Source organism: Rhipicephalus microplus, unplaced genomic scaffold (genome assembly GCF_043290135.1).
Source record: "Rhipicephalus microplus isolate Deutch F79 unplaced genomic scaffold, USDA_Rmic scaffold_14, whole genome shotgun sequence".
NCBI lineage: Eukaryota > Metazoa > Arthropoda > Arachnida > Ixodida > Ixodidae > Rhipicephalus > Rhipicephalus microplus.
In genome coordinates, this window is record NW_027464587.1 from 15,928,768 (window position 1) to 15,945,199 (window position 16,432).

General features: G+C 42.3%; 2 protein-coding genes across 13 annotated transcripts in view; one reads left to right on the plus strand and one right to left on the minus strand.

The window, feature by feature from the left end:
- Positions 1–16,432, plus strand: part of LOC119181451 (uncharacterized) — a 607,968-nt gene that overhangs the window by 164,541 nt on the left and 426,995 nt on the right. For all 4 annotated transcript variants that reach the window (XR_012888604.1, XR_012888603.1, XR_012888605.1 and 1 more), the window contains exons 14-15: positions 57–310; positions 11,098–11,322. Coding sequence is in view for 1 of the 4 variants with exons in the window: in XM_037432704.2 (XP_037288601.2) it covers positions 57–310; positions 11,098–11,322 (479 nt within the window). In the remaining 3 variants the exon portion in view is untranslated. The remainder of the gene's footprint in view (positions 1–56; positions 311–11,097; positions 11,323–16,432) is intronic.
- Positions 1–16,432, minus strand: part of LOC119181453 (uncharacterized) — a 159,530-nt gene that overhangs the window by 46,650 nt on the left and 96,448 nt on the right. Inside the window, exon 4 of one of the 9 annotated variants that reach the window (XM_075882782.1) lies at positions 12,091–12,126. The exons of the other annotated variants lie outside the window; for them this stretch is intronic. Within the exon in view, the coding sequence (XP_075738897.1) occupies positions 12,091–12,126 (36 nt within the window). The remainder of the gene's footprint in view (positions 1–12,090; positions 12,127–16,432) is intronic. 9 annotated transcript variants of the gene reach the window in all.

A 16,432-nucleotide genomic window follows, 5' to 3' on the forward strand; every position in this document is an offset into this window, starting at 1 on the left:
TATTCAGACACAACCTTGCACATTCTGTGTTTTTCTTTTTGTTTTTTTACCACTAGCCCTGGAGAAAAGTTTTACACTGCGGGGAGTCTCTACAGCAGGGACAAAGCACGCAAGTCAAACCGGCGGACATTCCAACGACACATCAGGTTGCCTTTCATGCCGGCTGAGCTCAGTGAGTTTGCTGTCAAAATTGGCTCGGAAGAAGTGTACGGTGGTTGGAGGAACTTGCTGTCGGACTTCTCTCAAAACGTCACCTTGCAGCTCTTTGGAACCAAGTTTCACTTTGCCGACATCACCGTTTTTCTCAAAGGTGGGAAGGCTTGTTTAAGGTGGAGCAGTTGTACTCTGAGTGTGGTGCATTGATATGTGGGGTTTAATATTGAGTGTGGTGCAGAGTAGTATGACAGGTGCGTTAGTTTGTATTGGTTCACTATACAGCTGGCGCAGCACTTCAAAGCCAAGACAAATGTTGTGTTGGGGCAGGAGCATCGACGTAATCTCGCGGCAGGCCAACGGAGAGGCCAAGCGAATGACGACATGTAGACCAAGCTTTGGCGAAACTGACAGGAGACTGCTCTCTCTCATTTATTGCAGGCGGTTTTATAAAAGAGACTGATGATTGGTCATTACGACACAGGTCGCATGACCGGTATGGCAAAGATCTAGCTCCACTCTGCGGCACGAACGGCAATCTCAGTCCCACTTGCGCCTTCACATAACACCAGAGGTCGCGCAACACAGCAACAAGGAAATGCTATGTAGGACTTACTCTGTTCTCTCTATTTACTTCTTCCTTTTGTCTTTGTTGGTCTGTAGCACTCGTGGTGTTGAACTCAAGGGAATATTGTACCACTTGTAGATCAATACAATGTCCATGAATTAATTGAATACATTTCCAATGTGAATCAAATAACGAACAAAAAGGCAAAAAAAAAAAGAGTGGCATTTACTACCCAGCTGCATTATAGGTTATAAATTTTGGATTCTTTTGATAATGACTAGCTAAGATTTTTTTATTTACAGATACTGCAGGTCCTTCTTGGGCCCATGCAGGAGTGAAAACAATAAAATACATTGACAGAAATTCAACATACAACTTGACAATAAATCAGTGTGGCTTGACGTAATTTTAAAATGTACAACACACATAAGAGGAGGCATAAATATGCTTACACAATCGCGTGTAATCATATGATACGGTATGCATACATTAAAATTAACACAATGATAATGTCTTCCAATTTTGTAACGACACTTTAACCAAAGCTTATATTACAAATACGCTGAGAAAACAGCTCTAATGACACAGAGTTGACCGTCTCTTCAGGTAACATATTCCAATAAGAAATTGCTCGAGGAAACAAAGAAAACTTATGCAAATTAATGTGGCTAATCGGTTGCCTAGAAGCTTTACCGTGGTGAATTCTCGCTGATCGTTTGAAAGGCTCTTGGATGTAGCGTTTCCACGACATATTGAAGTGACCGTAGTAAAGCTGATAGAGGAATTTTAATCTAGATGTGACCCTATGCTGCTCGAGTGTTTGAAGGTTTGCCCTATTACGTAAAGTGGTTACACTCGAGTGACGCGAATAAACAGAATAAATGAAGCGCAAAGCTAAATTTTGCACTCTTTCAATTTTACTTATGAAGTATTGTTGGTAAGGGCTCCAAATGACATCTACATACTCCAACTTAGGTTGTACTAGTGCCTTATAAGCGTTTATATTCACAGCTGGAGGAGTACTGCACAACTTTCTTTTCAAAAATGCCAATTTCTTAAGTGCACCCTGACAAATGTTATTAATGTGTGTTTCCCAACTGAGGTTGCTTGTAAGTGTGATGCCTAAATATTTAACCTTATCGGACCTGTTGATCGTAGCATTACCTAAAGAATAAGTGAAGCCGAGAGGCCTTTTTTTGTTACTGAATGTAATAGAAGCTGTCTTAGTAGCATTTATTCTTAAAACCCACTTTGTACACCATGTCCTAATTGAGTGCAAGGCATTGTTTAATTTAATTTGGTCATCTCGGGTTTTAATAGCTGTGTATACCATGCTGTCGTCCGCAAATAATTTATTACGGATAGGGAGTTCAACAGTAAGATAAATATCATATATATATACTAAAGAAGTAGAGGGCCCAGTACCGAGCCCTGCGAGACTCCAGAGTACACATCCAGCTCTTCAGAGATACATTCATTAATGGCGACATACGGTGCTTTATTTCTGAAGTAACATACTATCCATGCGACTACTTTTCGTTCAACGCCAATTGAGAGAAGTTTTGTAATCAGATTGGGATGGGGGACGACATCGAACGCCTTTGACAAATCTAAAAATATAGCGTTGGTTTGACCATTAGTGTTTAGTGTACTAATTTTCATCAGTTATTTCAGATAGTTGGGTAACAGTTGATAAACCAGATCTAAAACCATGCTGTTTGGAATAAAACAAATTGTTATATTCGAGATAAGTAATGATGGCCTTATAAATAATATGCCCGAAAAGTTTACAACAAGTACTCATTAAGGAAACTCGTTTGTAGTTGCTAATTTCTTGAGAAGAACCAGATTTATGCAAGGGAATAATTTTTTTCGAGCGTCAATAATCAGGAATAGTCGAAGTGTATTGATAATCTTACAACAGGTACCAATATTATCAGATAACTGGTTTGAAGTGGGCATTACTTTTAAATATAAATGGTCTGGTTAAACTTGAACTATTATTATATTACCTGAGCAATGCAACAGCTGTATGAAAATAGACCAAAACAAATACAGGTGAGAGATTTCATTTATGCTTATCCCAGTGCTTAGGAAACTGATGCAGCTAGTGCGATCTTTTGTAATCAAGCTTGTTTCTATGATTTTTCTGAGCGTCTTTATACCCACACCTGTGCAATGCACAGGATTCACTTATGGTTGCTTTGCACAGACTGTCATGGCAGTTAGTTACAGATGCCTAACTTGTGTCATGTGCCGGCAAAAAAATTTTTCAAATTTTTGTGAAAGCTTTCGAGCACAAGGACAAGCAAAAATTTAAAAGAAGATTGCAATCACACTGGCTTAATTGACTTTGCAGTATTTGCACAAAACTTGAATTCAGGATTACCTTCGTAAATAAGATAGTGCTAACTTTAAATGAAATGCCAATGTGTTTATTTCTTCAATCGAAGGGACATCTTGGTACTGGTCTCAAATTTTCTCGCAAGTTGTTTACTTGTCATGTTACTGACATGATAGAAAGTCAAATAAAAAGTTTTCTTTATTGTTGTATCGCTGCCGGATACACCGAGCCACGAAGACAATGAGCGCATTAGCACTGCAGCGCTGTAAGGAACGTCACTCCAGGCTGAGAACAGAGAGGGGACCCTTTATTCAGAGAGTGCGCAGCAGTGCGTAGCAATGATTACACACTATAGTGGTTGCGTGGCGCTATGCGACATATCCCACAAAACTGAAACTGATCGGAGTTCCATGACTCCAAGATTAGTACCGTATTTACTCGCATAATGAATGCACTCACTTAATAAATGCACCCCCAACATCAGTCATCAAAATTTGGATTTTTTTTCCCGCGCAATAAATGCACCCCCTACATTCATTCATTCGCTGCTGCCCCGCTAACTGACACCTGGCGCCTCCGCACCCGTTAGATCTTTTCCGTTTTTGAATATTTTGCCGACCCCTCCTTCCGGCCACCTCGGCTCTCTCCCCCCCCCCCTCCCCCGTTGCCGTGTGCCGTATTGCTTTTCTTTCTATCTGTGCACGGAGTGTCCCCTGTCTTATCTGTCCGCCACAGCGGGTTTCATGAACGGTGCGAGTGTAGACATCGCAGCTGATAAGCACGCAGTGAGCAAATGTCACGAAGCTGCCCGCGCCAACCGACAATCGCTTGCTGCGAGTACAAAAAAGCCCAACCATGCGCACGCGATTTTGGAGCGACGACGACAAGATTTGCTGTTGCGAAGAGTCATTTGTCGCTATTGCGCCGCAGGTTTCTCGAAAAACCATAAAAAATAGATTGTCGTTTAGAAATGATTATGATGATTTCCGCAACTTGGTTGCACTCCCGATCCTTGCTTCGCTTGTTATTCGCGCGTAGAGAGGAACTTCTCATGGAAAAGCGAGGCGGCAGCCATATTTCGTCATTAATCTTATTATCGGTGGTTTGTTTTGATGCTTCGAGGGTAGCTTGCTGCAGTACTGGTGACTTGCTACAATGTAAACGTCATCGTCACGGTCGTCGTGCGAGGTTGCCGCAAAGTTGGCAAAGTGTGTCGTAACGTCGTAGCGCACACTTTCGGGCGCTCCTCCAGATCACAGCAGATATTGCGGTTAAGCGATTGCGAGAAAAGATAGCCGCAAAGCGCCTTTATTACGTGTACGGGCGGTCAGGGCACAGCTTGCAAAAGATAGCGCCATCAATCACCGAAGATGAATAAAGTGGGACAAAGTAGCTAGCTGATTCCAAAAAGTGTACTCGTATGTTAATTGTGGAAACCTAAGCAACCTAACTTGTTTTTGCATTACCGCATTTTCCGCTCCTCCCAAAAAAGTTTTCATAAAATTTACCCCGCGTAATTAACGCACCCCCGAACATTGATCCGATTTTTCTGAAAAAAGGTGCGTCCATTACGTGAGTAAATACATAATATTTAATTTAGGACATCATATGCCCAACACCACATCACCTCCCCTTATAAAGCAAAGGAGAATTAAGCTCTTGTTTACTGGTACAAGAGAATGCAGATCAATTTTACAGAACTACCACCACCGCATGCAATCACAGTTGTTTCCAACATTATACAGCAGCGAGGCACTGAAACTTTGACATATAGTAACATGCATAAAATAGACTAGTAAAATGCAATAAATTTTTGATGCACATGAGAATTTGGCATAACCACTGAAAAGATCTTGCAGAAAATTGTACAATAAAACATTCCACAGTAGTTATCACATGTAGGAATGTAGAAGTATATTCAAAGGACATAATCCTTGTAACGCGCCAGTTCTTCACGGCGTCACTTGGGACGAAGGCTTGCAGGAGAATGAGATGAAGGATTCACCGATGGAGCCTTATCTATCTCGGAAGATTTTGAGCTTTGGGGCTCACCTACATGCTTATCATCAGAGAGCAAATGCAGAGCGATTTTGGAGTGTTTGTACATGATACATCCATACCCGAAGCATCTTTCCCACCTTTGAAAAAATCTGCACTGGGGCTGGGCTTATCAGCCTTTTCTTGTGAAGTCACCTGTAAGATTGTTTGTGGAAGGGTCAGTAACTGGAGCATTGCAAAAGGACATGGATCGAAGTGGGGAGTAATTCTGTTGCTTGAATGAAGAATTAGGCGGAGGAAGTGAATTCTGCTGTGAAGTTGTGTTTTGCTCGGCATGAACCAGTACGAGCTTTGAAGCATTCCATACATTGCCATCACTCAGGCTGAATGAATTCAGTCCAAGTTGACTAGTAATTGTCTACGGACCCTTGTACTTAATCTGCTTAGCTGGAAGACGAACTTTGACCCTGTGGCTCACCTGTAGCTTAGGAGGTTTTGCTCTGACCTTTAAATCAATGCATTGGTTAGTTGCCTGTTGCTGATAGAATACTCGTGTTCTTACTAGATCCAACATTGGCAAAGGAGCAGAAGAGTTTGGGTGTAACCTTGCAATGTCGATTTTAGAACGTGGTTGGCAATTATGCAAAAGTTGTGCAGGTGAAAAGCCTGTAGTAGCTTGAGGTGCAAAGCTATACGTGCCTAAGTACTCTGTAACAGCATGTTTCAGTGGGTGGCATTCAAGTTGAGAGAGCTGAATTTGCTCTTTCAGAACTCTGTTGAAACGTTCAACTTGGCCGTTGACTTGTGGATAGTAGTTCGATGAGCAAAAAGGCTGAATGCTTCGGTCTGAGAGAAAAGTTTCAAACAGTTGTGACTCTAATTGGGGACCGTTGTCTGTAACAATGCCTCAAGAAAGCCTTCTCTACTGAAGTGCTGTAAAGAATGTAATTACCGCTTCGGAAGTGACTGCATGAGTAAAACAAGCTTCCTGCCACTTAGAGTGGTGGTCAACTAATGTAATGGCAAGTCTGCAGTCGTAAGAAGCACGTGTGAGTGGCCCGACAATGTCCATGCCTAGCTTTTCCCCCTGTTTGCTTGCCCACGAGACAGGTTGGAGGGGTGCAAAAACAGGTTCGGCAGATTTATCGGCTGTTTTACATACAATGCAGTTCCGAACAGCACATTCAACTTTACTATCTAAGCCAGGCCACCAGTATCTTTCTCTAAGCTGTTGCTTCGTTCTGACAATTCCTGGGTGGCTTTCATGAGCCAATTTTACAAGTCTGTTGCACATTATAGGAATGGTGACTTTATCTGCGCAGAAAACTAAACTTTCTAGGTTGCCACAATGTTTTGGTGGCAGAGATTTCTTATCTGGCCAATAATTAGCAATGATTGCAAGCGCATGCTGCGATGTAGCATCTTCAGCAGTTTCTACCTGTAGGTCAGCTTTGCTTATGCAAGAAGTAACGAGAGAGATTATTTCTTCTTCCGGCTCTAGACAGACTGGAAGCTGTAAAGGTAAACGAGAAAGTGCATCCACCACAACATTATGTGAACCCTTGCAGCACTGTACAGTGAAGTTGTAGTATAACAGTCTGGCACACCAGCGGGAAATGCGTAATGGGCGTCGGTCCTCTGATCCAGCAGAAAGCAATGTAACAAGAGCTTGATGATCAGTGCCTAATGTAAAATGTCTACCCCATAAGTACACATGTCATTTCTTGCAAGCAAAGAGGCAGGCTAGGGCTTCATGCTCACCAGCAGATTATCTGCTTTCAGCAGGAGACAAAGTTCTCGAAGCAAAAGCAATTGCAATTAGGAGGTCACCTTTGAGTTGTTGAAACACGGCACTCAATTCTATGTTAGACACATCTGTCGTAATGGCTATTAGAAGATTCTTGTCAAAGAGTTGAATGACTGGGTTTGCAGCTAGTACTTTTTTGATTTGGTTGAAAGCCAAACTGGCTTCCTTGGACCAATTGAATGTTTGGCCTTTTTGTAACAAGAAATGCAGTGGTTCAACAACATCAGTATAATGTGGAATAAACTTTGAGTAATTGACAGCGAGTCCAAGAAATGAATGCAAGGTTTCAGAATCTGCAGGTGTAGGTGCAATAACAGTAGCTTGGACTTTGGATTCAAGAGGAAACAATCCTCTGGTACTGACATTGTGTCCTAATAATTGAATTTGCTTGACGGCAAAGGCACATTTGTCATTCAGTTTCATTGTTGTGTTGTTTATAGAACTTGTAGATTAGCATCATGCTGAGCACGCATTCGACCGCAGACCAAAATGTAATCTAAGTAGCGCAGCACTACCAAGCAATCTTTCAAGATGTCCGACATCATTTTCTGAAAAACAGCAGGGGTAGATGCAAGCCCAAAGCAAACTCTGCGAAATCTGTATAAACAATCTTGTCTTACAGAGGTAAAGTCTCTACTTGATACCGACAAGTTAACTTGATGGTACGCTAATGCAAGATCTAGCTTTGAAAAGTAAACGGCACTTGTAGGTTGCTGGAGAAGTTCTTTGATGTGGGGTAGAAGAAACCCATCAACCACGATAGCTTTGTTTGGTTCACGCAAGTCCACACAAAGTCTTAAGGAACCATTCTTTTTCTTCACCAGGACCAGTTGGGAGACCCAATTCGATGCTGAAACTCATTCGATGACACCCAATTTCGCAGAACAAGAAAGTTCATTGAAGACTTGTTCTCAAAGCGGGAATGGCAATCTGTGAAATTTGGCAGAGAGTGGCTGCACACCTGGACAGCATTTCACTTCGTGCATGTAGCTTTTCACCAGTCGGAGCTCCTGGGTGAAGAGGTGATGAAATTCGGAATGAACATTGGCAGAAATTCTTGGCATTTCTGAATCTGAGACTTGTGATCAGGGCAATGTTGCACCCTCAATGATTATGTGAAGGCTTCGAATGGCATCTAACCCAAGAAGTGAAGAATCCTCTTTCTTCACATAAAATGTGACAGCAGAAGTGGTATCATTGTACTGAACATTTGTAGAGAAGTACCTGAGGTTGAAAATGCATTTCTTCAAATAGTCTTGAAGAACAACGTATGAGTCTAGTAGTCTGGTCCCCGAAAAGTACTTCTTGAAGTCTTGTAAGTTAACCAATGATACGGTTGCACCGATGTCAACAACGAAAGGAATGCTGACTTGACCAACTTGAACAGTATTCTTCAGCGGTGAAGGACGGCTGGAGCATTCATCAATGTTTAAAATTGTAACTGTGTTTGTTACAGCAGTATCTTGTACTTCAGCTACGTTCTATTGAGACGTTCTGTTGAGACGCCAGAAAGCCTACTACAAGCAACACTTGTAGTAGGTTTAATGACATGCTTTGCAAGTACCAACCAGGCCAACAATTAGTATTGTTACTTGTAGTAGGCTTTCTGATGGAAAGACCTTGAAATCTATTTACTTTTTTCCCGACAACCAATGATGAAATGAAAAAAAAATACTTGCACTAAAAACACGAAGTCAATAGATGATGATTGCCCATTGGTTCAAATACTAAAACACCTAGCTACACTTCTAGCTGAGCCATTAACATATGTAATGAATGCTAAAACTGGTTGGTTTCCTTTGAAATTGAAAGTCGCTGAAATAATGCCTGTGTTTAAAAAAAGGCGACAAGACAAAAGATGCAAATTATAATTCAATCACCATATTTCCAGCATTAAGCAAAGTTTTTGAAAAGGCAATGTACATTAGACTGAACAACTTTTTTGAGAAACACAATTTGTACACCCCTGAGCAATATGGCTTCAGGAAGGCAAAATCAACAGGACATGTTCTACTTGATAATGTTGAAAAAACAAAAGTAACGATAGAAAATAAACTTCTTACAATGGGTATCTTCATTGACCTCACAAAAGCATATGACGTGCTTGACCATGACATATTACTAAACAAACTAGAACACTATGGGATACGCGGGACAGCGCTGAGCTCTTGTCTAACTATATAAATAATAGAGAGCAATATGTATACGTCAACGGAGTATCATCATGTTGATGTGTAACGAATAGAGGTGTTCCACAAGGTTCAATTCTAGGGCTATTCTTGTTCTTGGCTTATATTAATGATCTACCATCCATAACACCGGAAGATTATAGCCTTTATGCAGATGACACTAATATATTTATAACAACAGAAAACGAAAATATCCTCTACCACAAAGCAACAACAGCCTTAGGAAAGTTATCATCTTGGCTTCAAGCAGACAAACTACTTGCCAACAGCTCTAAAAGTAATTATATTATCTTTGCCCCCCAAAAACACTAATTTAACATCAAGTAACCACCTTGAAATGAATAGCACTACTAGAAAGGGTTAGTAATACAAAATTTCTTGGTGTATACTTGGATGAACAGCTTTCATGGCACACTCACGTTCATGAGACAACACTTATAATATACAGAAAAATACCTATCCTTTGCAGGCTACGCTACTTTTTCCCAATAAGGACAATGATAACATTATACCATTTTTTCATACATTCACGCATCACATATGCTGTAGTAATTTATGGATTAACCTACCCGACAACACTGACACCCCTCATAGTAGTGCAGAACACAGCAGTACACGCCCTTCTTTTCATACCAAAAACAGACTCTACTTCATATGCTTATAGACTACTAAACGTACAACTCATCACAGTTTGTATTTACTACCGTGTATTATTACTTGCCTACCAACTTCTGCATAATGTTGTTCAGTGCCCGTCAGTAGCACTGACATATAAAATGCCCACATATTCGTCACGCTCTACTTTAGGTACACTATCATGCATACCCCGCATAAGGACTAACTACATCACACTCATTTTGTTATACTGCATCAAAACTCTGGAACATGTTACCTTGTATCACCTCAGCATCCTCATCATTTCGTCACTATATAAACAATCTCTTTGCGATCACCTACAAAACTACAACAGTCATACTTAAATTCATGAATATTGTTCTGATTTATTGTATAGATATGTATTTCTTGAGTCACTAACTATTATATGTATTTCTTGTGTTTCATTGCACTTGTATCCAATATTTTCTCTGTAGCACAGCTAACTACTACTGTTAAAAAACAAACCCCTGCAACTGCCTTTTAATGGGCTCTGGGGTTCTATCTGTATATTAATAACCAACAATTCTATCTATTTTACACACAATAAACTGATTGATTGATTGAAATGCTTGACACTACATTCATCAAACAGATGTTTTTGCAGGCAGTTGCACTGGAACAGATTCACACTAGCTGCCTTAGTAGATTATACTTAAAATGCAAGAAAAAGAAAAGAGATGTTTTGGAAGGTTTATTCTTAATGTGTGTGTGTATGTCATCGGATGCAGGAAAACTTGACATTTATATTGACTCAAGTTATGTTCGAAAGAGCACACGGCCTTTCTTTATTCTTGGTACAGTTCTTAGGCACCCGTTCATGTTGTTGAGTGCCATCACCCTAACTGGCAGAGCGGATGAGAATAAAAAAAGGCACATGTGGAGTGCTTTGGATGAATAAAGATGGCATGAGGAGAGAGCATGAGGAGTAGAGAACAACAGTTGTGAGACGACAGGCTCTGTGGGCCTCATCTGGCATTTGCTGTTGAGGAAAGGATCAACGCACTGCTTTCTATGGTTCCTTTGTTAGTGAGACAGTGGCGCTCTGTTCCGTCTGAGAAGGTGGATGAGAAGTGGGCTGCACAAAATTGTTTGTGCCAGTCACACTACTGGCACTGTTCTCTTGGCATCTTTGCCATTTATTTCTGAACAATGAGTGGTGTAACTGGTGGAAGCGCGTCGTCTGTCGCCGCTGCTAAGCAAGCTTGCTGAATATAGTGTGCACTCAACGCCACTGAAGCAGACATTAGCTTCAACTTAATGCAAAATCAACCTAAATGGCTACACAAAGAAGTCCCATTAGGCAGTATCCTGATTGTTAGTGCCTCTTTGTTAGTGTGTGTGGATAAACTGAGCCTGCACGTCGTCCTCTTCTCCCACGCAGAGATGGAGCAGTTTGTGCTCGGTGCAGCACAGCTCAGGGGCGGCTATTGGCGGCCCGACTGGGAGGCCGTCTTCAACCTGCTTCTGCCAAAAGGAGGCACCACCAGGCTGAAGCAGCCGCTGAAGCATTTCCCAAAACTACAGGAGGGACTCAAGAGGATTCTAGACGCGATGCCACCTGCAGGACGCATGTCACTCACACCTGTCGTGAACCTGAACATGTTTGGTAGGTGCCCCAGCAGGTTTTAGTCCGAGGAACACATCTGTGGCCGAACCACACTTGCTTGTTCCTTTCTTTGCTCTACGAGAGTTGAGCATTTGCTGAGGTATGTCAAATATAATTATGCTCCGCACATGACCTTCACAGAAAGGGATACTACAATAGACTCCTTAGACCTGAAGGGACCAGGAAAATGTGTTTACTTTAAGAGGAGTTTCATTTACTGAGAGATAATCAGGGGTATAATATTCAAATACGAAACCAAACATATTAGAGACAGTTGTTCCATTTAAGTAGCAATGTTTTTAAGAGAGTTTCATTGAATAGAAGTCTACTATACTTACAAGGGTCTATTGTGTACTGGATAAACATAGGGCAAGAAGTGTACGTGAATAGCTTACCAGATATATCCAGATAATTTTATGACAACCACATTTCTACATCTGTGAAAAATCGGTGCTTTTGAAAAAAATAACAGCAGTAGACCTGATCAATTATCATTCACTGCATGCTTGAATGACGCTGGAAAGGATTAAAGGGGTTGTGAAACAAAAATGAAGCTGCCTGGATGTAATTTTTCCTGTTTTAATAAGGATTTGCATGCCAATTTTGAAATACATTGTGCAATATCTAGTCTATAATTATTGACACCCATTTAAAATTACAGTTTTATTCAGCTCCTAAGTTACCATGCTGCCTTACCGGCTGCCATGGAGCTCTAACATGTGACGCCAGTTAACCGTCCTGGTTAGAGAAATATAAACAGAGTGTTACCTTTGTCTTGCTCCAAAATGATAGATTTACAGGAACCTAAAAAAGAAAAAGATGACACAGCATTTTTTGCGCTCTGAGCTGTGTATACAGTGGAAGTACTGTAAGTGGTCTGCTTGGTTCCAATTTCATGTATATCCGGGTCCCGTCACATGTTGCCTTCTCTCACTTGGCGCAGCACGCCGGTGTTTTACGTTGTGTTTTTTTGAGTGGCTTAATCCTCGCTATGCCTATTGTGTGCATTGTCAGACAGTGCTGGACAACTTATAGAAGTGAAAACATCCTTCAGGACGACCTTACAGAGCCGCAATTGAGACAGTATGATGCTACGAATCTTGGCTAGCTATGGCTCAGCAAACATTGCTGCATCACCATGTATTGTCGATGTCAGAGAGTTTTCATTGGCTGACTTAAACTGACATCAGCTGTACAGCTAAGGGGAACATTAGCGAGGAATGTAAACTGTAATTTTGTGCATACTAAATGAACCCAGACGATGAAACGAGTCGAAGTGTAGTATTGATGAATGACCAGGATTCTGAATACACTTGTAGTAGAAGATTTTTGGAAATCGTTTTATGATCCCTTTAACTTTGTGATCTGGAGGGTTTATCTTTGCAAGCTGTAGTTTGTGTAACTTCGATTCAACCTTTAGTATATATATCTACAGGGTGTCCCAATTATCACACAGCACAATTTTAAAAAATAGGAATGGTGTTACACAAGGCAAACCTCGTGCATATTGTTCCCAGTCTAGTGTAGTAACCACTACAAATTTTTTTGTTAATGACAATTAATAATTAGTCATAAATATATTTGCAACTCAAAAATACTCACCTATTTATCTAAATAAAGAAAGTTTTCCATGAGTAATTGAATATGTTGGTTAGCAAGTCTGGAGCACTGGTTTGAAGATAAGTTTGCAAATCGCTAAGAAAATTCATATTGAGAATTAAAATTGTTTCGGTAACTACATGCAACAAATTCTAATAAACTTCCAGCCAAATAATATATGGCAGTTAAGAATCCATAGCTCAGGCATTTCAGCATTTCGAAGACATGAATGGCTATATTATTGCAATAGAATAAAAAGGTGGGCTAGTTGGTAATTCATAATTATTCAGCGAACTGGAAGCGAGGTAGGAACACAGACACGAAGCAAAGAGAAGGCAGTGAACTATGACGCTACGTAGACATGCTTCGAGATGGAGCGCATGGGTTTCTGGTTTACCTCCGGGGTTTCAAGTAATCGTAAATTGCAATTTCTAGACCTTTCTCTATTTTTTGGAGACAATCATTTTTGCTGGCAATATAACCCTCGATCCGCGAAACCTGTTTTAGATTACTCGTTCGGCCATTCCAAGATTATAAAACGAGGAATTGTACTGTCATGCCTTCGTTCAGTGCTTGATAAAAGCTGCATTCGTATGGTGCACTACGGTTTCTTAGCGCAGCTAGGACAGTTATTCGGTGCTGAGTACCCACCGTATCTAATTGCATCGGTGTGTGAAAGACTTCTGCGGATGATGACAAAGTGATAAACGTGTATGTGTTTCTGCAGAATGCAATAAAGAAAACAAATGCGTGGCCATCATCTCTTACATTCATAAAATGGTGCACGGACTAAAAAAATGTGGGGAACCAGTTTGGTATGCACGTTGTTTTCTCTGCACCCAATAAATTGGGCCGTAGCGCTGGGGGAGTCTAAAGGCAGAGGATATTTGCAGAAACATGCGAAACAGTTTGTTAAGTGCATTTTAGGAGTGTTGTATAGCATACCGCTATCTTGCGGTCGCATGTACATTGGCCAAACCGGTCGATGTTTGAATGTACGCCTCAGCGAGCATTGAAGTTTCTTGAAAAGTACTCCTTTTTCCACTTTATCTTCAAATTGGAATTTCTGCAAAGGCCAACCGTTGTTTGAAGAAACAAGTGTTCTTTCCGGCATCTGCTTCAAACCACACGTGAAATTTTTGAAGCATATCACATTTACAGAAATAAGAATCCATGTATCAGCCATCCGTCATTGTCACTACTTGACTGTGAGTTTAACTATATAGATAATTCTTAACTGAGTGCTTCAAATGAATGCCTCGCATGCTGCTCACGCTATCGTCTTATTCCTGTTGACATGTACACCCTTGTGTACGTCCTTGTGTATGTCCTTCTAACATGAGAATAAACCAGTTGTTAATGAGCGCTCGTGCTGTGTGCCTCCTCTTTGCTTCATGTCCGAGTTCCTCCTGTGCTTCCAGTTCGCTGAACAATTATGGCTATTGTTATGGGGTAAACTGATGGGTAGTAGGATACTAGCAGAGGAAAGCTGGAGGACAGAGAACGAGGAAGACTGAGTGTTTTGGAAACAGTGAGGCTGGTGGCAATGGCTGCCATATTAAAGCCTTGTTAAAGTGTATTTTGCTTTTGTGTGTTTAGTGGATGTTACATTTGGTGGCAGCGGTGACAATGTTAACCCATGTTTACAAGGAGTAAGGCTGTCACGATCACAGCAACAGTCGGCACTTCTAAGATGCACCCTAAGGAAGACGACATGTCGTCAACGACCCTGGAACCTCCTGTCCCGACTATGCAGGAAAGCTTGGAACAGGCCACGGGAGCCCCAGTCTCTTCTCACATCCCGCCACCAGCGCCGCATCAGCCTCTTCTGTCAGAGTTTGATGTCCAGGATACGCCAAATCACCTTCAATGGACCTTCAACAGTCAGGCGCTGGTGCCAGTCTACCTATACCTGACTGCCTGCAAGCCCTTGTTTTACAAGGTGAGGCCGATAGACGAGCCCTTATGCAAGATTTTGAAACTCGCTTCGCTACCCGCTTGCTCTCTCTTGAGGCTACTTTCGCCCAACGTGCTCCGACGGTGGACGTCATCGCCGACCTAGCCGAGCAGCTCTCTGTCATTGAGGAGCAGTCTGGCCTTTAGCAACGTCTGTCTACCGCAGTCTAACGAAATGTTCCTCTGTCAGCTCAGCCTCGGTTTTTCGGAGCACAACTTCCACCGCCTAACTTCAATGACACCACGTCATGGGCAGCATTTTTGGCGCAGTTCGAGTCCGTTGTTGCCCTAAACGGCTGGATAGTTCAAAATAAAGCTCAGGCGCTCGTTGTGCCGCTCCGTGTTGCCGCGTTTTATTACTTCGAGTACATCCCGCAAGTCATCCGCTTGAACTATGAAGCTCTCATCTCGGCGCTGGAAACCAGATTTGGCGACAGTCATCTGCTTCAGCTCTACCTCATACAACTAAAACACGTCCTGCGAGGTCACCGCAACCTTCAAGAGCTCGCTCCTCACGTCGACAGCTTGTCCCGGAAGGCCTTGTCGGGTTGCCCTACCGCAACAATGAACCTTATTGCTGCTATTGTCTTTGTTGATGCCATCAATAACAGATGGGTCCAGCACTTCATCCACCTCGCTCGTCCGATTGACGTACGATCAGCTTTAGCTGTCGCTCTTGAGGCGGAGATACACGATCGCTCGCAAGCAGCTGAGGATCCATACCAGAGGCCACCCTACACGGACGCACCATCCCGGACGCACCATCCCGGACCTGGCTTTTGGCTCCTATTCGGCTACACGATCCTACAGCGGTACTCGGGTGCTATCACTGCCACGATGTTGGGCATTTTGCTCGGAACTGCCCTTGGGTGACCAAGTCGCTGACAAACTCCTCCTATCCAGTCTTTCTCGGGAAACTACAATGCGGGCCATCGAGAGTAGGACCCCGCATGATGGTTGATGCCCCTCTACTTTCACTTGGCCCCTTCACCGAGATCCCAACTCTGCCGGTGAAGCTTGGAGATCCGCTGCAGCACGTTGAAGCACTTGTGGACACAGAGGGTGCATTCAGTTTTTTTAGCAATGAGTTTCTTGTCTGGAAGATTTTCGGTAAGCTCTGAGCAGGCCGATCGACCCCCATCTTGTCCTAGCTGACGGAGCCCCTCTACCTACTCTCAGCGAAGTCTGCCTGAATGTGTGTGTGCTTGGGAAGACAGTGGGACAGCGGTTCCTTGTTGTCCCAAACCTGTGTGTGCCAGTGATCTTAGGCTGTGATTGGTGTGCAGAGTTTGGCATTAGTTTGCAGTTTAACGGCACTGATTGCACCATTGAATCGACATCTACCGCTTCGATACCAATTTGAGCAAGTGTTGAAACCTCCAGTAAAGCTTGCTCTGGGCAGTTGTATTTCCTGTGGAGTCATGTCATTTACAGAACATTTGACAAAGCGCGCTCCATGTTCGCTGGCAACTACCGCATGATGAAAAGCCTGATCATTAAATTTTCTTCGAAAGTCGGCATTCTAACAATGGGCACGAATACGGCCGGGGGTACA